The sequence below is a fragment of the Amblyraja radiata genome, chromosome 18, assembly GCF_010909765.2.
Source record: "Amblyraja radiata isolate CabotCenter1 chromosome 18, sAmbRad1.1.pri, whole genome shotgun sequence".
In the NCBI taxonomy this organism is placed as follows: Eukaryota; Metazoa; Chordata; class Chondrichthyes; order Rajiformes; family Rajidae; genus Amblyraja; species Amblyraja radiata.
Window position 1 is genome coordinate 6,569,113 of NC_045973.1, and position 22,360 is coordinate 6,591,472.

Consider the following 22,360-nt stretch of genomic DNA (forward strand, 5'->3'; position numbering starts at 1 on the left):
GGCAGCAACACTACCGTTGCGCCACCGTGCTGGCCTAGGTCCCAATGACAAACCATACACAGTTCAATTGAAGACGTGATAAAATACTAACGTACTCTAAGAAGTTAGTGACGTATCTTCTGCTACATTTGGACCACATCCAGGGGTTGGTATAATAGTTCAGTGTCGGAGCCATCACATGTTGCTGGTTTTTGCCTCCATCCTCTTTACATTTATTACTGTCGTCATGAGGCATATTAAACCTGGTTAAAAATAAAAAACAACGTTCCATTAAAGATTAGTTTTACATTCATGCTTCTGCTGCCTTTTGTTTCATTAGACAATAGACAATAGACGCAGGAGTAGGCCGTTCGGCCCTTCGAGCCAGCACCGCCATTCACTGTGATCGTGGCTGATCATCCACAATCAGTACCCCGTTCCTGCCTTCTCCCCATATCCCTTGACTCCGCTATCCCTAAGAGCTCTATCTAAAGGGCCTGTCCCACGAGCATGCGACTCCATGCGGCAAGCGCGACCTAACGTGGTCGCTTGAGCCGTACGGCCTCGCGGGGCCGGTCCCACTTCGATCGCCGGAGCCGTATGGAGTTGTGCGGAGCTGGTCCCGACATCGCTCGGGGCTCCGAAAACTGACCGTGTTCAAAAATTCCGCGCGGCAACGGCCTGTCGGCCCGCAGCCGCCTCGACGCCTTGCGTCACGTGCGGACTTCCTGCGGACTTCGCTCCAACTTCATGTCACTCACTCGACCTCCGCGCGGGCCCCGCTTCTGGTTTGGTCGTGCTTGCTGCATGCAGGCCCATGCTGGTGGGACCGGCCCTAAACTCTCTCTTGAAAGCATCCAGAGAACCAACCTCCACTGCCCTCTGAGGCAGAGAACTCCACACACTCACAACTCTCTGCGTGAAATAGGACATGCACATCGGATCACATAACTGCCCAGAGACTGGGTTAGCACACAACAAAAGCTTTTCACCGTACCTCGATACACGTGACAATAAACCGAACTGGGTCCTTTCTTTCAAGACAGACCATTCATGAAACCTATTTAACCAGGGTTAGATTGAAGATAGTCACAAAGTACTGGAGTAACTCAGTAGGTTAGGGTGGCATAGTGGCGCAGAGATTGAGTTGTTGCCATACAGTGCTAGGTACCCGGGTTCGATCCTGACTACGGGTGCTGTCTGTATGGAGTTTGCACGTTCTCCCCGTGACCATGTGGGTTTTCTCCGGGTGCTCTGGTTTCCTCTCACACTCTAATGACGTACAGGTTTGCAGGTTAAATGGCTTCGGTAAAAATTGTAAATTGTCCCTAGTGTGTTGGATAATGCTAGTGTTCAGGGTGACCGCTGGTTGGCACGGACCCGATGGGCCGAGGGGCCTGTTTTGCCACTCTGCCTCTCTAAAGTCTAAAGCGCTGGGCAGCATCTCTGGAGAACATGGATAGGTGACGTTTCAGGTCGAGACCCTTCTTCAGACTCCAAAACGTCACCTATCCGTTTCCTCCACAGATGATGCCTGACCCGCTGAGTTACTCCAGCATTTTCGTGTCTATCTTTGGTACAAACTAGCATCTGCAGTTCATTTTTATTCCAGGGTTAGCCTGCCCTGGGCATAGTTAAACAAATTTATGAAATTGGTCTGCGCGCAAGAACGACAGGCAAAAAACATTTGGGCAGGTACCGTAACAACATTTAAAAGACATTCGGACAGATACATGGATAGAAAAGATTTAGAGGGATATGGGCCAAATTCGGGAAGGTGGGACTAGTGTAGGTGGGGCATCTTGGTCAGCATGGGCAAGTTGGGCAGAAGGGCCTGTTTTCTTTCTTAGTGCCTCCCTGACAATGCACCGGTGTGTAGGGGGTATTGGGAGCACAGAGGACCACTGGCAGCATGGTGTATGAGAGCAGGGATTGTGTGTGGAGTGCTGATCTTGCCCTTCTTAATCTCTCCACTATGCTAGCACAAACTGAAATACCATCACCCCCCAAGCAACTCCCCTCTGACACTCAGATTGAAGGGACTGCATTATGCACTTTGAAACATGGTCTGAGCTGCTCCAGCAAAGCATTCTCCATCGATCCCAGGTGAACAACTCCGGAATTCCCAGCGATATTTGGTCCCTTAATTATTGACCTCAGCTACACGTATCAGTCTCCGCACGTCTTCGAGTAATGCCCGAGTGTGTCGCGACTTGTGGACGCTGCCCAGACCGTCACACAAACCAACCTCCCTTCCACTGACTCCATTTATACCTCACGCTGCCTCGGCAAGGCCAGCAGCATAAATCAAGGACCAGTCGCACCCCGGCCACTCCCTCTTCTACCCTCTACCAACAGGCAAGAGGTACAGAAGTGTGAAAACGCACACCGCCAGATTCAGGGACAGTTTCTTCCCAGCTGTTATCAGGCAACTGAACCATCCTACCACAACCAGAAAGCGGACCTGAACTATCTACCTCATTTGTGACCCTCGGACTATCTTTGATCGGACTTTGCTGGCTTTACCTTGCACTAAACGTTAGTCCCTTATCATGTATCTATACACTGTAAATGGCTCGATTGTAATCATGGATTGTCTTTCCGCTGACTGGTTAGCTCACAACAAAAGCTTTTCACCGTACCTCGGTACACGTGACAATAAACTAAACTATAAAACTGGTGAGGCTCCAATTCGTGTGGCCAACAGCTTGTGTGTATGTGCGGGTGGGGACGTGTGAGTGGGCAGGTACCATGAGAGAGAGGAGAGAGCACTAGTCACATATCCGGTGAGGTCATGACATTTCTCTCTGCGTGGTTCCACAATACAAGGATTCACACCCCCGTCTATTTCCTCTTTGGCACCTCCAACGCTGACCTTGACTCACCAGGACACAGGATATCCCTCCCAGCCCTGGCGTCATGCACCGTAGCAGGCTGAGTGCGGTGTGGGGCTCCCTCCCTGCCTCTCCCTGTCCGCGATAGTCTCTCACTCTCTCTCTCTCCCCCGAATGGCAGCCATTACACACGTCATTGCAGGCCGTCGGGGAATGTTGCCGACTGGCCCGCTGTAGACTGCAGGAGTACGTGCTGAGGGACGCACTGAAACTCGATGCAGCCAACGCCAAGGCTCTGCGGGGGAGGACCACAGTCTAGGGTCCTTCCGCTGCTGGACATTGGGGGGCACGGTGTGGTGGAGACGCCCCTCAAACAAGGGAAGTGATATCAGCCCTGGGGGGGGCCACATGAGTGGCAAAGGTACTTCCTTTAAAGACAAGTGGGAACACTTTTATTGAGTATAACACCATTGAATATATAGACACTGAGAATGCGTGAAGTGGTTTTGCACAGTTTATATTTTGTATTTATTGTATTTCGTTTTCCAATTATTGTATTTTTTATATTTTGTATTTACAAATATTGTGGGCTGACGTTCTTGTGCTGTACTGTTCTATGTTCTGTAATATTCAAAATCATTCAATACATTAATAGCCATATTAATGGTTCAATGGTTCTTTTGTTATTACGCGTATATTTATTTTTCATTCTGAATAAGGTTAATGTAGTTTAGTTTAGTGAAACGGCACGGAAACAGGCCCTTCGGCCCGCCGAGTCCGTGCCGACCAGCGATCCCCGCACATTAATACTATCCTACACATTTTATAAACCTCTGTGAGACACAACTCGACAAAGTCTAAAGTAATATCACTGCATTTTGCAAAGAAGTCAGAATGGTTGAGTTGAGCACTGTGGGTTAACTACACGTTAGACAGGTACATGGATAGAACGGGTTTGGAGAGATATGGACCAAGCGCAGGTAAGTGGGACTTGGGTACTGGGACATTGTTGGTCGGTGTGGGTGAGTTGGGCCGAAGGGCCTGTTTCCACACTGTATCTATCACTCTATGACACTATGACATTGCCCTTGGTTGGCCAATGCTTTTATTTAAATGGTTTACAGGGTGGTGGGTTTTGCAACTGGGAGCTATTCGGGGTGTGAAGGAGCCTGTCCAGCAAATGGGAGGTGTTGTTTTATGAGCTGGATCAGCAGTGATCTATTTGAATAACCGGCACCTCAGGGGACTGTTCACACCAGTGGGACAAACATCAGATGCAATCACAGCAAATGATTTTGCTAGGTGTGCCACAAACATTTGCCAAGAGAAGTGGGCTTTTTTTTTTTTAAAGAGACACACCACAGAAACAGGCCCTTCGGCCCACCGAGTCCGTGCCGACCAACGATCACCCCGTACACTAACACTATCCTACACCCACTAGGGACAATTTACAATTATACCGAAGCCAATTAACCTACAAACCTGTACGTCTTTGGAGTGTGGGAGGAAACCGGAGCACCCGGAGAAAACCCACGCGGTCACGAGGAGAACGTACAAACTCTATGAATGAATGAATTAATACTTTACTGTCACATGTGACAAGTCACAGTGAAATTCTTCAGTGAAGTAGATGCCACATAAAGATCGCTTACAAAGTTACAGACAGATAAGTATCCATGGTCAGGATCAAACCCGGGTCCCTGGCGCTGTAAGGCAGCAACTCTACCGCTGCACCACCGTGCCGAGCAATAAAGGCACCATCTGTGATCTGTGCCTCACACTTGGATAGTGTGGGTAGGATAGAACCAGTGTAATGGTGATCGCTGGTCGGCATGGACTCGGTAGGCTGAAGGGCCGTGTATCGCGCTGTAACTTGAAACTAAACTAATCATGGGCAGGTAGACAAAAGTGCTGGAGAAACACAGCGGGTGCGGCAGCATCAATGGAGCGAAGGAAATAGGCAACGTTTCGGGCCGAAACCCTTCTTCCAAATCATGGGCACATGATTGATAGAATGGAGCGGCTGGGCTTGTATACTTTGGAATTTAGAAGAATGAGTGGGGATCTTATTGAAACATATAAGATTATTAAGAGATTGGACATCCTCGAGGCAGGAAACATGTTCCCGATGTTGGGGGAGTCCAGAACCAGGGGCTACACTTTAAGAATAAAGGGTAGGCCATTTAGAACGGAGACGAGGAAACACTTTTCCACTCAGAGTTGTGAATCTGTGGAATTCCCTGCCTCAGAAGGCAGTGGAGGCCGATTCTCTGGATGCTTTCAAGAGAGAGCTAGATAGGGTTCTTAAAAATAGCAGAGTCAGGGGATATGGTGAGAAGGCAGGAACGGGGTACTGAATGTGGATGATCAGCCGTGATCACATTGAATGGCGGTGCTGGCTCGAAGGGTCGAATGGCCTACTCCTGCACCTATTGTCTATTGTCTAAACTAATCATGCAGGAGTTCAGAATCTCAGCAATAAATGGTGATACTTTGGACAAATGAGAGCATATTCAAGACAGTGAGGAGCATTTCACATTTTAAATTTTACTTTGAAGGGCAAAAATATGCCTTAGCCTTCAAACCTCTGAAGCCGGTTCAAAATATATGCAGAAGAAAGGGCTGCACAGTGGCGCAGTAGCAGAGCTGCTGCCTTATAGCACCGGAGACCCGGGTTCGATCCTGACTGCGGGTGCTGTCTGTATGGAGTTTGTACGTTCTCCCCGTGACCTGCGTGGGTTTTCTCCGAGATCTTCGGTTTCCTCCCACACTCCAAAGACGTACAGGTTTGTAGGTTAATTGGCTTGGTGTAAATGTAATAAATTGTCCCCTAATGCGTGCGGGATAGTGTTAGTGAGCGGGGATGGCTGGTCGGCACTGACTCGGTGAGCCGAAGGGCCTGTTTCCCCACTGTATCTCTAAACTAAACTGAACTAAAGCAACAGGTATCCATCCACTTGACGAGGTCCAGAGGAGATTGATAAGATGAACAGAATTTGTGAGAATAAAGGCGGAAGTGGGAAATAGAGTCGGGGAAAAAAAATAAACATGAACTAGAAACACATGGGAAAAAAACCAGAAAGGTCGTCAGAGGGCTTGGCTGAAGAAGCAGAAATCAGAAAGGGACAGATGTAAAGCCATCAGCAAAGAACAGCAGACATTATGGGAGAAACAAAAGGCAGAGGGAATGTGTGACTATCTCATGGAGCAAAGCCAGGCCCGACAGAAGGAAAACTGGGTTACATGGAACTGCAGATGCTGGAATGTTGAGCAAAACACAAAGTGCTGGAGGAACTCAGCAGGGCAGGCAGCATCTAAGGAGGGTGCGTAAGAAAGAACTGCAGATGCTGGTTTACACCGAAGATAGGCGCAAAATGCTAGAGTAACTCAGCGGGACAGGCAGCAACTCTGGAGAGAAGGAATGGGTGATATTTCGGGTTGGGTCTGAAGAAGGGTCTCGACCCGAAACCTCACCCATTCCGCCTATCCAGAGATGCTGCCTTTCCTGCTGAGTTACTCCAGCATTTTGTGTCTATCTTCTATGCTGTCTGACCCGTTGAGTTACTCCAGCTTTTTGCGACTATCTGGGTTCCACTCGGGCCTGTTTCCGCGCTGTGTTTCTAAGCTAAACCAAAATAGCTTGTCGTTTTTCCTTCCCTGGTTCGTCCTGTTATCCCGCCCCCCTCCCCCACCACTCCCTCCCTCTCCACATCCTTGGTTAAGACAGTAATGTGATCTTCACAAAGGATGTACATCACGCCAACACCGCAGTTTGAATGACGGAGACAGTGAGCAGATGGGCGCTCCCGCGGTTGGTGAAAGGTACCCACACATGGAGCAGGCCGAGACGGCCAAAAGCAAATCTCCTCCCAGTACCAATGCCGTGAGAAAACTGCGCTTAGCCGAACGTACCGCTGATTCCTTGCCATTCCACTGGGGGGGGCGGGGGGCGGGGGGTGTGGGGGTGGGGGGGGGGAGGGGAGGGAGATTGAGCGGAATAGAAGAGGTCAATATGATTTAATGAAACGGTCCCATCGGTTCGGTAGGTAACAACTACGCCAGTGGAGCAGTTGAAAACGCGGCAGGTTCACGACCTGATACGCAGCAACAAAACAGGAGAGAGGATGAGCAAGGCAAGCAGTGTGAAAATATCTTTCAATGACAGTGTATAAATGGGAGCCTGTCGAGAGATTTAAATCCTGTGGCAACAGCAAATAGGACTAGTGACCCTGACACTAAAAGGATTAGGAGACACCAGACCTAGAGACTTAATGCTCAGAGACAGAGAGTTGATGCCCGCTCTTAAAATTGTGGAAAGGTACAGAAAACGTTTTTGTTTGTTATATTTTGACTTTATTTTGTTAGGGTGCAATTTGTAGGTTTTAGTTATTTTAACAGACCGGCAAACTTACTAAAATGCAGGTAAATAGCACAGTATTTGTCACCTATTTTTACTCGGACTGTCGAAGCTGCCACAGCCAGACATAAATAGAGTTTTTATCCACGAGTAGTTGCTCTACTCAACAGCCAAAAATCTGTAGCCTCCCTTTGATCTGGTATTTTGTTGGTTCACATGCTTGATCAATGGTGTTTTATCATTAATGTCTTATTATTATTAATGCTTAGTGTTTTCTGAGTCATTCTGTATGTCATGTTGTTACTTATGGGTGGAGCACCAAGGCAAATTCCTTGTATGTGAATACTTGGCCAATAAACTTACTTACTTAGTTACTTAATCTTACACTAAACATTATTCCTTTCAGACTGTATCTGTGCACTGTGGACGGCTCGATAGAAATCATGCTTAGTTTTTCCGCTGACTGGATAGCGCGCAGCAGAAATGCTTTTCACTGTACCTCGGTACACGTGACAACAAAACACTAAACTAAACTATCTTTAATCGGACTTTATCTTGCACTAAACGTTATTCCGTTTAACCTGTGTCTGTGGACGGCTCGATTGGAATCATGTGTAGTCTTTCTGCTGACTGGTTAGCACACAACATAAAAGCTTTTCACTGTACCTCGGTACACGTGACAATAAACGAAACTAAACTAAAATTGCAGAGACGAATGAAATGGATAAAAATGAAACAAAAGTAGGTGAGATAACCTTTCTCAGGAGGAGCTTTGTATTTACATGCTCTCACAAATGGGGATATAGATCAGTAAATTGGAAATTGGAGGAACAGCACCTTACATTTCGCTTGGGCAGCTTACACCCCAGCGGTATGGATATTGATTTCTCAATAGAGGGGAGAAGAGGGAGTGGCCGGGTCCTTGTTCCAACATTGGGTGGGTTTTCTCCGAGTGCTCCAGTTTCCTCCCACGTCCCAGAGACGTGCGTGGTCTGTAGGATAATCGGCCCTCTGGTAATGGCCCCGTTGCATTTAGGGAGTGGATGCGAATGTGGGGTATGATGGAACTAGTGTGAAAGGTCGGCATGGACTCAATGGGCCAAAGGGCCTGCTTCCACGCTGCGTCTCTGAAACATATTGTGCGCTGTGATTTGAACCTTTGTTCCACACACAAGACTCTGAAGTGAGAGCCAGCTGGGAGGCAGCTGTGGTTTCGTAAAGGGACGAGCGTCTCTGGAGAGAGCCCGTCATTCAGTCGAATCCTCGGGGATCGCTACAAGAGACACTGCAGCAGAACAGCTCGTGGATGAGTGCGTAACAAGGTTTGCTTTTGGCACCAGCACGCTTCCCTTCCACGCCTGCTAATGAAGGAAGGGTTGCTAGCTTCCGTGATAGTAGTCAGGATCTCGACACATCTAACGGAATAAATCAACCACTAATTCCCTGCCTGAATCCTCTTGCCACGAAGGACACTCAAAGAATATCTATCCATTTATTCCTGTTGCAGCCTGTATTTTGTTGCCTGTAGCCTGCAGCCTGCATCAAAGCTTTTCACTGTACCTCGACACATCTGCCTGTAGCCTACATCAAAGCTTTTCACTGTACCTTGGCACACATGACAACACACTAACCTGAACTAAACTAAACTGAGTATAGACACAAAATGCTGGAGTAACTCAGCGGGACAGGCAGCATACCTGGAGAGAAGGAATGGTGATATTTCGGGACCCCTTCTTCAGACTGAGAGTCCGGGGGGGGGGGGGGGGGGGGGGGGGGGGGGGGGGAAGAGGGAGACAGAGATATGGAGGCGTAAGGTGTGAAAACAGATCAAAGCAGACAGTGAGAAGGAAATGTAGAATGGTTCGTTGTTAGGTGAGGGGAAGGTGACAAGGAGGCATACATTGGAGAGGCATAGTCAGAGAACCAGGACAGAGGAGGGACGGAGAGAGAGAGGGAATGCAAGGGTCAAATACACTCGGATATTACATAACTGAGCAATGTTTCCATGAGATCTTGCAATCGAGCCATCCACAGTGTACAGGTACAGGATAAAGGGAATAACATTCAGTGCAAGGAAAATAGACAATAGGTGCAGGAGTAGGCCATTCGGTCCTTCGAGCCAGCACCACCATTCAATGTGATCATGGCTGATCATCCCCAATCAGTACCCCGTTCCTGCCTTCTCCCCATATCCCCTGACTCCGCTATCTTTAAGAGCCCTATCTAGTTCTCTCTTGAAAGTATCCAGAGAACCTGCCTCCACCGCCCTCTGAGGATTCCACAGACACACAACTCTCTGTGAGGAAAAGTGTTTTTTCACCTCCGTTCTAAATGGCTTACCCCATATTCTTAAACTGTGGCCCCTGGTTCTGGCCTCCCCCAACATTGGGAACATGTTACCTGCCTCTAGCGTGTCCAAGCCCTTAATAATCTTATATGTTTCAATAGGATGCCCTCTTATCCTTCTAAACTCCAGAGTATACAAGCCCAGCCGCTCCATTCTCTCAGCATATGGCAGTCCCGCCATCCTGGGAATTAACCTTGTAAACCTACACTGCACTCCCTCAATAGCAAGAATGTCCTTCCTCAAATTAGGGGACCAAAACTACACACAATACTCCAGGTGTGGTCTCACTAGGGCCCTGTACAACTGCAGAAGGACCTCTTGGCTCCTGTTTCCATGCTGTAACTTTTTCCTTGCCCAACAATCATTCCTAGCCTTTAGACAAAGTTTAAATGTTTTTATTTCACCTTCATCGTTGACTCCTCTCCCATTTTTGCTCCTCCTTCTCTCTAATCTCCACTAGTGCAAGTTCTCCACCACTATCACCCAATCCCGAAATCATCTATTCCTCCGGGTCAAACATCTGTGCGTCCCACATTCTCACCACTCAATATATCACCCCCTGCTCCGCCATTTTCTTCCTTATCTCCACTGCATTTCACACCCTTACTTTAAACCCCTGTAATTCCATAACCCATCACCAAACACAGCTGTCATTCTGAAGATGTGCGAGAAGGAACTGCAGATGCTGGTTTAAATCGAAGGTAGACACAAAATGCTGGAGTAACTCAGCGGGACAGGCAGCAAAACTCTGGTGTGAAGAGAAGGAATGGGTGACGCTTTGGGTCAAGATCCTTCTTCAGACATTCTGTTATTCTGAAGAAGGGTCTCGACCCGAAACATCACCCATTCCTTCTCTCCAGAGATGTTGCCTGTCCCGCTGAGTTACTCCAGCTTTTTGTGTCTACCTTCGACTTAAACCAGCATCTGCAGTTCCTTCCTACGCAACTGCTATTAATGGCGTCAATTTTATTTTCAGATTACGTTGCACTATTGGCTGTATCTCTCTTTTAAGTTTATTTTAAAATGCAAGTTGCTGTTGGAAAAATTGCTGACAAAGGAAATGCAATCTATTCGAAACATTATTATTGAATAATGATCCAAATTAATACAAATATCAAAGCACATTGATTTGTAATACACATCGCACACATTTTTAAAATATAATTATACTTAACATGACTTTTAGAGATACAAATGGAAACAGGCCCTTCAGCCCATCAAGTTCATGCTGACCATCGATCACCCATTAACACTAGTTCTATGTTATTCACTTGCTGCATAAAGGAGGCAACTTTTTTTCTGGAAGCCAATTAACCTACAAACCCGCACATCTTTGGGATGTGGGAAGAAACCAGAACAAGCACACACACGGTCACAGGGAGAACATGCAAACTCCACACAGACAGCACCCGAGGTCAATAATTATCCAAGTTAATTGAAATATCAAAGCACGCTGATTTGTTGTACGTATCGCACAAAAATAATTATATAAACTATATTTAATAAGACTTATTGAAGACTTACACGTGTCCAAGTTCATGGGCTATTGTAAAAGCGGTACTTAATCCGTTGTCTTCACTGATGGAACAACTTCTGTAAGGGTCACATACGGTCCCCAGCTCTGCCAGACCTACAAGAAATCCAAAGGGAAAAGTTATTTTCCAATCTTTACCGAACTTGAAGCTTGGTCCCAAACAGTTCAAACATATAGTAGATAAGTTGGGAGGTCATGTTGCAGTTATACAAGACGTTGGTGAGGCCACATTTAGAGTATTATGTTCAATTCTGGGCACCGTGTTATAGGAAAGATGTTGTCAAGCTGGAAAGGGTACAGAGAAGATTTACCAGGATGTTGCTAGGACTGGAGGGTCTGAGCTATAGGGAGAGGTTGAGTAGACTGGGACTCTATTCCTTGGAGCGCAGGAGGATCTTATAGAGGTGTATAAAATCATAAGAAGAATAGATCAGGTAGATGCACAGAGTCCCTTGCCCAGAGTAGGTGAATCGAGGACCAGAGGACACAGGTTTAAGGTGAAAGGGAAAAGATTTAATAGGAATCTGAGGGGTAACTTTTTCACACAAAGGGTGGTGGGTGCATGGAACAAGCTGCCAGAGGAGGTAGTTGAGGCAGGGACTATCCTAACAGTTAAGAAGCAGTTAGACAGGTACATGGATAGGACAGTTTGGGAGGGATATGGACCAAACGCAGGCAGGTGGGACTAGCGTAGCTGGGTCATGTTGGCCATTGTGGGCAAGCTGGGCTGAAGGACCCGTTTCCACGCTGTATCACTCGATGACTCGATGACACATGGAAGATTTGACAACGTGTAGTGTAATTTGTAATTAAAGTTCCGTCAAAAATTAATTGATTAAAATGGGTTTAAAAAGTAGAAGCAGAAACTTGCACCTTTACTTCAGTTTAAAATCATAAACAGATTAGGTTTTTCCAAACTGATGAAGGGTCTCGACCCTGAAACGTCACCCATTCCTTCTCTGATGCTGCCTGACTCGCTGAGCTACTCCAGCATTTTGTGTCTATCTTGTGTTTTTTTCATGCATTTTTGGTCACCTACGCCTCACTCCTCCCGGGGCTTCTGGCTCCATTTCAGTGGATATCCTCCAGCCTTTTGCTCTTGTGGGCGTTTATAATGAATCTTATTAAATGTAATGCAATGAAGGGCAAGAGTCTTGGTCAGTTTTATTCTCTGTAAAGTCAATTAATCTCTGCAATTTCATCTGCCAATATTCTCCGACTTGGCGCAAACAAAGTTTGGTTTAGCTAATACTCGCGTGTACCGAAGTACAGTGAAAAGCTTTTGTTGCGTGCTAATCAGTCAGCGGAAAGACAATACATGATTACAATCGAGCCGGCCACAGTGTACAGATACAGGATAAAGGGAATAATGTTTAGTGCAAGATAAAGTCCAGTAAAGTCCGATTAAAGATAGTCCGAGAGTCTCCAATGAGGTATTTAGTAGCTCAGGACCGCTCTCTAGTTGTTGAAAGGATGGTTCAGTTGCCTGATAACAGCTGGGAAGAAACTGTCCCTGAATCTGGAGGTGTGCATTTTCACACTTCAGTACATCCTGCCTGATGGGAGAGAGAAGAGGGGCGAGACTAGTCCTTGATTATGCTGATAAATCTTGGTCATGGAGCCACCAACCATATGCATTCAACTGAAGACCGACACAAAATGCCAGAGTAACTCAGCGGGTCGGGCAGCATTTCTGGAGAAAAGGAATAGGTGATGTTTCAGGTCGAGACCCTTCGGCTCAACCTGTCACCTACTCCTTTTCCCCCAGAGATGCTGCCTGACCCACTGAGTTACTCTGGCATTTTACAATATAGACAATAGACAACAGGTGCTGGAGTAGGCCATTCGGCCCTTCGAGCCAGCACCGCCATTCAATGTGATCATGGCTGATCATCCCCAATCAGTACCCCGTTCCTGCCTTCTCCCCATATCACCTGACTCCGCTATCTTTAAGAGCCCTATCTAGCTCTCTCTTGAAAGCATCCAGAGAACCAGCCTCCACCGCCCTCTGAGGCAGAGAATTCCACAGATTCACCACTCTCTGTGAGAAAAAGTGTTTCATCGTCTCCGTTCTAAATGGCTTACTCCTTATTCTTAATCTTTGGCCCCTGGTTCTGGACTCCCCCAACATCGGGAACATGTCTCCTGCCTCTAGCGTGTCCAAACCCTTACCAAAACCCGATTTTGTGTCCATCGTCGGTGTGAACCAGCATCTGCAGTTCCCTCCCACACGGATGCATTCAACTATTCACTAGATCAGCTCAAGATAATCAAAAAAGAAAGAAATAATGTTTCTGTCAAGAGCAAAACTCACCCAATGTGTCACATTTATCTCGGGCTCTGCAAATGTCTTGCCTAAAGGAAAGCACAAATTTGATTCAGTACTCCACAGTCAATGAGAGAACAATTTTGTTCCAACTCTGCACGATACATTTATGTAAAGTTATGACCTGCACTGGAAGAATCTGAGTGGCTTGAAAATAACAAAATTGGAAAGGAAAGTAGAATCTGTTCACCACATCTTAATGGAAGCTTTTGACGACCATGGACCAAAATCGGGCAAATTGAACTAATTTAGATGGACAGACATCTTAGGTAGATATAAATGCTGGGGAAACTCAGCGGGTGAGGCAGCATCTATGGAGCGAAGGAATAGGTGACGTTTCGGGGAAGGAACTGCAGATGCTGTCTGTACGGAGTTTTTCCGTTGTCCCCGTGGTCATCGTGGGTTTTCTCTGGGAAGTTTGGTTTCCTCCCACACTCCAAAGACGTACCGGTTTGTAGGTTAATTGGCTCGGTAAAAATGTAAAATGTCCCTAGTGTGTGTAGGATAGTGTTAGTGTACGGGGATCGGTAGTCTGTGAGGACTCAGTGGGCCGAAGGGCCTGTTTCTGCTCTGTATCTCCAAAAACTAAAACTGAAAATTCTGCTTCAATGACTTATGGCAATACCTTACAGAAAAATTAAAAGCAGAGAGTGGATGTGGAGAGGATGTTTCCACTGGTGGGAGAGTTGAGGACCAGAGGTCACAGCCTCAGAAGCCTTTAGAAAGGAGGTGAGGAGGAACTTATTTAGTCAGAGGGTAGTTAATCTGTGGAACTCATTGCCACAGAGGGCTGTGGAGGCCAAGTCAGTGGATATTTTTAAGGCAGAGATAGACGAATTCTTGATTAGAACGGGTGTCAAGGGTTATGGGGAGAAGGCAGGAAACTGGTATTAGGAGGCAGAGATCAGCCATGATTGAAGGGCAGAGTGGACTCGATGGGCCGAATGGCCTAATTCTACTCCGAAAACTGGGTAAACTTCACATTTCCATTGTCAACATTTGACTTCACTGGGTTAATGCTAATATTCTATGGGTCACCTCGGTCGTAGACCTACCTGTGACTTGCAAAGTATTCTACTAAAAGTGGTTCTACAAAGTAACCTGTCTAGTGGACAATGCAACGATATTTTTGATTACCTTGTGATAAGTACTGCCGTGTCATGATGAGAATGATGATTTTCATCTGCATTGTTCTGCGTTTGCTGCCAGATACAGAAGTTTTTCAAAGTTGTCTGAGCATTGAATGAAATAACTGGACCTTCCTGAGGGGACAATATGAAAGCAGTATCAATTACTAGGATGTTATTTGTCACATTCTAACTGGACTTAAAATATCCAACTCAAACCAGTTACCTGTTCACTATTTATAACAACTAGTTTCACAACTACTATATTGATAAGATTCCCAATACTTGGATCTTTATAGATAGTGGCCACCTGTAATAAATGAAAGACAAAGTGTTAAGAAAAGGTTATATACAGTACTAAATAAAAAATAAATTTAAATTTATAAAAATAACAAATTTAAAAGGTTATACTAATTTTTGCATATAGTTACCTACAGAACTGCCATATATGTGTAAAACATTGCTGTGTTTTGGTTTATAGGGATTTCGGCCAAATGGAACGAGCTTAGAGGGGACATTTTAGGCACCATATCTGAGGAAGGGTGTGCTGGCTCTGGAGAGGGTCCAGAGGAGGTTTACAAGAATGTTCCTGGGAATGATTGGGTTAACATGTGATGAGCGTTTGACAGCACTGGGCCTGTGCTCACTGGAGTTCGGAAGAATGAGGGGGGACCTCATTGAAACTTAAGTGAAAGGCTTGGACAGAGTGGATGTGGGGAGGATGTTTCCACTAGTGGGAGAGTCTAGGATTAGAGGTCACAGCCTCAGAATTAAAGGACGTCCCTTTAGGAAGGAGATGAGGAGGAATTTCTGTAGTCAGAGGGTGGTGAATCTGTGGAATTCATTGCCACAAAAGGCTGTGGAGGCCATGTCTATGAATATTTTTAAGGCAGAGATAGATAGATTCGTTATAAGGACGAGTGTCAGAGGCGAAGGCAGGAGAATAGGGTCAGGAGGGAGAGATAGATCAGCCATGATTGAATGGCGGAGTAGAGTTGATGGGCCAAATGGCCTAATTCTGCTCCGATCACATATGACATCTTGGTCAGCATGGATGGGTTGGGCCGAAGGGCCTGTTTCCCCACTGTACAACTCTACGACTCTATTGGTAGCAATCCGCCGCTACTTAGAATGACGGCAAGGGAAGCGTTGAAGACAATAGCAGCAGCGGTACTTACAATGGACATTAAAGTAAGGACGTAATGTTGTAAATTGGCTCCATGGTGTTCCACCATCCTGTTGTCAGCTACCACCATAACCTCGACGTATCGGGGGTAGGAGAGGAAACGTTTTGTTCGCTTGTGCTTCCCAGCGCCCGCGGTTTCGTTATCCGTGCCGCCGACGTTGTGCATGGCAACGCTACTTCTGAGCCTCTCCAGATCTGACAAAGCGTTGCTGGATAGTCCTTCACTCCACTTGTTTTTATTTAGGCTATTTTTATGACCTATGACCCAAAAGGAAGAGAGGAAAAAAAAAATCTTCGAAAGAGAACATTTTAAACGTATTTTCATGATTGATTAGCATGGGCGTCTGAGGTTTTTGGGAGAAGGCAGGAGAATGGGGGCTTTGAATTTGAATTTATTTATTTGTCATTCAGGTCTTTCGGTCTGAATTTCGTTTCCCCTGCAGTCATACATATAATAAAAATGACAAAAACACACAATCAACACAAATTTAACATCCACCACAGCGAGCTCACCAAACACCTCCTCACTGTGATGGAAGGCAAAATCTTAAAGTCTCTGTCTCTTCCCTCTTTGTTCTCCCTCTGCGCCGAGGCGATCCAGGCTCCAGATGTTGTGACCCCACCGGGTGATGGTAAGTCCCACGGCTCAACCGTGCTCCGCGGGGCGAGAGATAGAACTGCCACGATTGAATGGCGGAGTAGACTTGATGGGCCGAATGGCCAAATTCTGCTCCCATCACTTATGAACATGGGTAGACAAAATTGCTGGAGAAACTCAGCGGGTGAGGCAGCATCTATGGAGCAAAGGAATAGGCGACGTTTCGGGTCGAGACCCTGGAAGGGTCTCGACCCGAAACGTCAACCTATTCCTTCGCTCCATAGATGCTGCCTCACCTGCTGAGTTTCACAAGCATTTTTGTCTACCTAAGATCATTCTTCTGAAGAAAGGTCTCGACCCGAAACGTCACCTATTCCTTCGCTCCAGAGATGCTGCCTCACCCGCTGAGTTTCTCAAGCATTTTTGTCTACCTAAGATCATTCTTCGGAAGAAGGGTCTCAACCAGAAACATCACCTATTCCTTCGCTCCATAGATGCTGCCTCACCCGCTGAGCTTCTCCAGCATTTTTGTCTACCTTTGATTTTTCCAGCATCTGCCGTTCCTTCTTAAACTTATGATTGCTTACATTATTAAACGTCCACATGCATGGAGGTGGATAGGGTTTTCTAATGAAATGTCATTAACCTGAAACAATACGTTTCATTTTCCACAGATGCCTGACCTGCTGATTATTTCCACCATTTTCTGTTTTTATTTTAGCTGCGATACTCTGGCTTGTTCAGACGTGGAAAGAGAATCAAAATCAATAAAATGTGTTATTTCAACGATAATGCACAAATTCCTGGATTTTAAAAAAAAATGCAGAATCAATTAATATATATTACACAGACCATAAGGCGTTAAGGTGGAAGAAAATCAGCTCAAATTGTCCACCTACGGGCGGCCCATCGAGCCCGCACGGAACAGCAATTACCCCGGGCACTAGCTCCATCCTGCACACAAGGACCAATTTACAGAAGCCAATGTCTCTGGAGTGTGGGAGGAAACCGGAGCACCCGGAGAAAACCCATGCAGGTCACGGGGAGAACGTACAAGCTCCGTACAGACTGTGCCCGTGGTCAGGATCGAACCCGGGTCTCTGGAGCTGTATGGCAGCAACTCTACCGATACGCCGGTATTAGAATGAACAAAATCTAAAACAGGAATCAAGTTCATCTTCTTCTACAACGACAGGATAAGGGTTATTTCGTCTTTAATATTGTTCATTCCGTTTCTCTCTGCTGGCCTGTTAACTATTGCAAGCATTTTCTATTTTGTTTCAGATTTTCAGAAAGGTAAGCATCTTGATTTTGGATTATCGCGAGGCCAGCTATCAGCATTCTAACAAATGCCCTATTTTTAACCACGTTTGTCAAGCTTCCCACACCTCAGGAAGCTTGAAGTGGCCAAGATAAGGTCATTGTACAAAGTAAATGCCTTTACAATGCTGCATGCAGGCTTCGTGAAGGCAAGGGAGACAGACATCAACACTCCGCTGCCACTCTGATGCGCACTTTCGGAGAGTTCTATTTTTATTTTGCGTGAAGTCGGCTTCCAGCAAATACCCTTCAACAGTCCACCCGCAGTCTTGCTGGCTACCATCAGTGATTCTTTATTGCCACATGTACCTAGGTAATGTATCTTGGAAATCCCTTGCTTTTCAATACAATCGGGGCAGTGCGGTGGCGCAGCGGTAGAGTTTCTGCCTTATAAGGGCAGCACGTCTTTGGAGTGTGGAAGATCCACACTTTACACCATACAGTTATGCCCGTTAGATTTTGACACTTCCAGCCTGGGACAAAGGTTCTGACTGTCGACTCCATCTGTGCCTCTCAAAGTTTATATACTTCTATTAAGTCACCACCTCAACCATTAGCGTTCCAGAGAAAACAATCCAACTTTGTCCAACCTCTCTTCATAGCTAATACCTTCTAAGCATTCTGCTAACTCTTTTTTGCACCCTCTTTATAGCCTCCACACTCATCCTATCATGGAGTGAGCACAACTCCACACAGGCCTAAACAAGGACTGTAACCTGCGGCAGTGGTAGAGTTGCCACCTTACAGCGCCGGAGACCCGGGTTCGATCTTGACTACGGGTGCTGTCGGTACGGACTTTGAACGTTCTCCCCATGACCAGCCTGGGTTTTCTCCGGGAGCTCCGGTTTCCTCCCACACTCCAAAGAATTACACGTTGGTAGGCTAATTGGCTTAGTATAATTGTACATTGTCCCTAGTTTGTGTAGCATAGTGTTAGTGTGCGGGGATCGCTGGTCTGCGCGGACTTGGTGAGAGAATGGGCCTGTTTCCACGCTGTAAACCTATATAGCTGCCAGCTACATTTGGAAAGTTACATTATATACCTCTGCAGCCTTTAGAGTTTTGAGAGGACAATATTGAATCCATTAAGGTGCATGTGCTTTGAATATCAAGTACCACATGAAAATACATATCGTAAAATGGTAACGTTCCTCAATTAGAAATCCAATGTCACGTTTTTAGTTTAGAGATGTAGCATGGAAACAGGCCCTTCGGCCCACCAAGTCTGCTGCGACCAGCGATCCCCGCACATTAACACTATCCTACACACATTAAGGACAATTTTACAGTTAAACCCAACCAATTAACCTACATCTTTGGAGGTCTTTGGAGTGTGGGAGATCCCGGAGAAAACCCACGCAGATCACGGGGTGAATGTACAAACTGTGTACAGACAACACCCGTAGTCAGGATTGAACGCAGGTCTCTGGCGCTGTGAGGTAGCAACTCTACCACTGCACCACCATAGCGTTATGCTATAATGTTATAATTCAAGGTCTCAAGGTCAGTTTATTGTCACATGTACCACAGTGAAATTCGAATTACCATACCAAATAAAAAGCAACAAGACACACAACTATATAAAAGTTAAGATAAACATCCACCACAGCAGATTCCATGTTCCTCATGGAGGTGGAAGGCAACAAAGTCCAAACTTCTTCCTCTTTTGTTCTCCTGCGGTCGGGAAGTCGAACCTTCCGCTATCGGGACAATCGAAGCTCCCGCAATAGGCGATGGAAGCTATTGCGGCTTGGAGTTCCCCAAGTCGGTCTCTAACCAGAGACCACGAGCTCTGCGATGTCAAAGTCCAGTGGCACCCTTGGTTGGAGCCCCAAAGTCGATCCCCGACAGGGATCGCGAGCTTCTTCTTCTTTCGTGTGGCGTGCACAGCCTAAAGTTGTTGGACAACTTGTTCCATTGGATCTTCCGTTTGTGCACGTCGAGTTGATTGCATTAGTCGAAACAGGGCTGACCACGTGAAGGTTGCAATCTTCCACCCCGGATCGCAAGCTCCGTGATGGTAAGTCCGCAGGCTCCCGTGGTGGCGTTCTTGAAGTCGGTCTCCAGCAAAGGCCGCCAACTACTCGATGTTAGGCCGCAGTGCGGACGGAGATATGATACGGAAAAGCCTTGCATCTCCGTCGAGGTAAGAGATTAGAAAAAATGTCCCCAACTACCCCCCCCAACATAAACCAAGCTAAAGAACACTAAAAAAACATACACTTAACACATACAAACAAGCAATAAAGAAGGAAGGAACAGACAGACTGTTGGCGAGGCAGCCATTGCTGGCGCCACCCGGTGGATGTAAAATACACAAGATCAATTCCTACCAATGGCAGCTGGGAGTTTTACACTCAATAATTAAATAAGATTAGGCAAATAATAAATGATAATAAAATAACAAATAATAAGTTGGCGTCAGTAGTTGTAAACACATAACTGCAAGATTTACAGAACAGCCCGCATGAGTGTGTACGAAGGAACTGCAGAAGCTGGTTTACACCGAAGATAGACACAAAATGATGGGGTAACTCAGCGGGGCAGGCAGCATCTCTGGAGAGAAGGAATTGGTGACGTTTCAGTCTGAAGAAGGGTCCTGTCCCAAAAGTCAGTAATGGAATGATGTCTGCAGTTTGTTTCTGGTCCTTGGGTTGTCCACCCACAATGAAGCTGTTTAATATTAACTCAACTCTGTAATGGGTGCACAAGCACTTACATATCTAAATCAACTACAATACTTGCCAACTTTGAGAACATTTAGAATAGGCAATGAACAGTTGTCTTTAAAGTGAATGAGGTAATTAAAGAACAGTGCATTTTGGTGTTTATCACAAGTTCACAAGCGACAGGAGCAGAATTAGGCCATTCGGCCCATCTAGTCTACTATATCTTTCCCTCTCAACCCCATTCTCTTGCCTTCTCCCCATAACTCTGGACACCCATACTAATCAAGAATCTATCTATCTCGGCCTTAAAAATAGCCACTGACTCGGCCTCCACAGCCTTCTGTGGCAAAGAATTCCACAGATTCACCACCCTCTGACAAAATAAATTCCTCCTCATCTCCTTCCTAAAGGAACGTCCTTTAATTCTGAGGCTACGACCTCTGGTCCTAGACTCTCCCACTAGTGCAAACACCCTCTCCACATCCATTCTATCCAGGCCTTTCACTATTTGGTAAGTTTCGATGAGGTCCCCCCTCATTCTTCTAAACTCCAGCGAGTACAGGCCCAGTGCCGACAAACGCTCATCACATGTTAAACCACTCACTCCTGGGATCATTCTTGTAAACCTCCTCTGGACCCTCTCCAAAGCCAGCAGATCCTTTCTCAGATATGGGGCACGGAATTGCTCACGATACTCCAAGCGCAGCCCGACCAGCACCTTATAGAGCCTCAGTCGCAGCCAGGGGGAACTATGTTCTAGAATGGGAAGATGCAGATCTCCACTGCAGGAAGATTGTAATAAAAATCCTGAGTGCTAGTGTTCTTTTTATGTAATAGATGGCTGGATCACCAACAGCTAAGTAAACATGGATTCACAGCTGCACAAATAGATTCCACTTTGTGAACAACTGTTCTCAAATTCTCAGCAATCAGTAAGATGGGCCCGTCACCATTTGATAACATCACGTTGAGATGTTTCAATTGTGTTCTGTGAAGCAAAATTTATGCAATTGAGTTTGTTCTTGCTCGTTAGTATAAGTGCTGATTACAATGCAAACCGTATCCAGAGAGGCACGGTGGCGCAGCAGTAGAGTTGCCGCCTCACAGCGCCAGAGTCCCGGGTTCGATCCTGACTACGGGTGCCGTATGCATGGAGTTTGTACGTTCTCCCCGTGAGTTTTCTCCGAGATCTTCGGTTTCCTCCCACACTCCAAAGTCGTACAGGTTTGTAGGTTAATTGGCTCGGTATAAATGTAAAATTGTCCCTAGTGTGTGTAAGATACTGTTAGCGTGCGGGGATCGCTGGTCGGTGCGGACTCGGTGAGCCGAAAGGCCTGTTTCCGTGCTGTATCTCTAAACTAAACTAAACTAACAACACTCAATGTACAAAGTGATTTCCCCCACTCACCTTCCCCACAAACAATGTGGGAGATTCTGCCCAATGTCATTTTCCAAATCAGTGAGTGATCTCCCAGTTGCGAAACACTTCAACTCCCCCTCCCATTCCCACACTGACCTTTCTGTCCTGGGCCTCCTCCATTGTCAGAGTGAAGCCCAGCGCAGATTGGAGGAACAGCACCTCATATTTCGCTTGGGCAGCTAACACCCCAGCGGTATGAACATTGACTTCTCTAAATTCAAGTAACCCTTGCATTCCCTCTCTCTCTCTCTCTCTCCATCCCTCCCCCACCCTGGTTCTCCGACTATTTTCACTGTCCTCCTGATTAATTTTAGTTTGCATGCCTCGTTGTCACCTTCCCCTCAGCCAACAGTGAACCATTCTACATTTCCTTCATTATCGTCTGGTTTGATCTGACATCATCTGTACCCTTCCATATCCCCATACTCCCCCTCCCCTGATTCTCAGTCTAAAGAAGGATCTCGTCCGGACATGTCACCCATTCCTTCTCTCCAGAGATGCTGCCTGTCCCACTGAGTTACTCCAGTATTTTGTGTCTATCTTCTGTCTTAGTTCAGTTTTGTTTATTGTCACGTGTACCGAGGTACGGTGAAAAGCCATTTTGTTGCGTGCTATCCAGTCAGCGGAAAGATAATACATGATTACAATCGAGCCATTCACAGT

General features: G+C 46.3%; 1 protein-coding gene across 4 annotated transcripts in view; it reads right to left on the bottom strand.

The window, feature by feature from the left end:
- The window catches only part of adamts9 (ADAM metallopeptidase with thrombospondin type 1 motif 9), a 177,026-nt gene that overhangs the window by 125,359 nt on the left and 29,307 nt on the right, over positions 1 to 22,360 (bottom strand). For all 4 annotated transcript variants that reach the window (XR_004414604.1, XM_033036660.1, XM_033036659.1 and 1 more), the window contains exons 4-9: positions 15,683 to 15,948; positions 14,731 to 14,814; positions 14,515 to 14,639; positions 13,366 to 13,406; positions 11,042 to 11,147; positions 96 to 242 (exon numbers count right to left, since the gene is read on the bottom strand). Coding sequence is in view for 3 of the 4 variants with exons in the window: in XM_033036660.1 (XP_032892551.1) it covers positions 96 to 242; positions 11,042 to 11,147; positions 13,366 to 13,406; positions 14,515 to 14,639; positions 14,731 to 14,814; positions 15,683 to 15,948 (769 nt within the window). In the remaining variant the exon portion in view is untranslated. The remainder of the gene's footprint in view (positions 1 to 95; positions 243 to 11,041; positions 11,148 to 13,365; positions 13,407 to 14,514; positions 14,640 to 14,730; positions 14,815 to 15,682; positions 15,949 to 22,360) is intronic.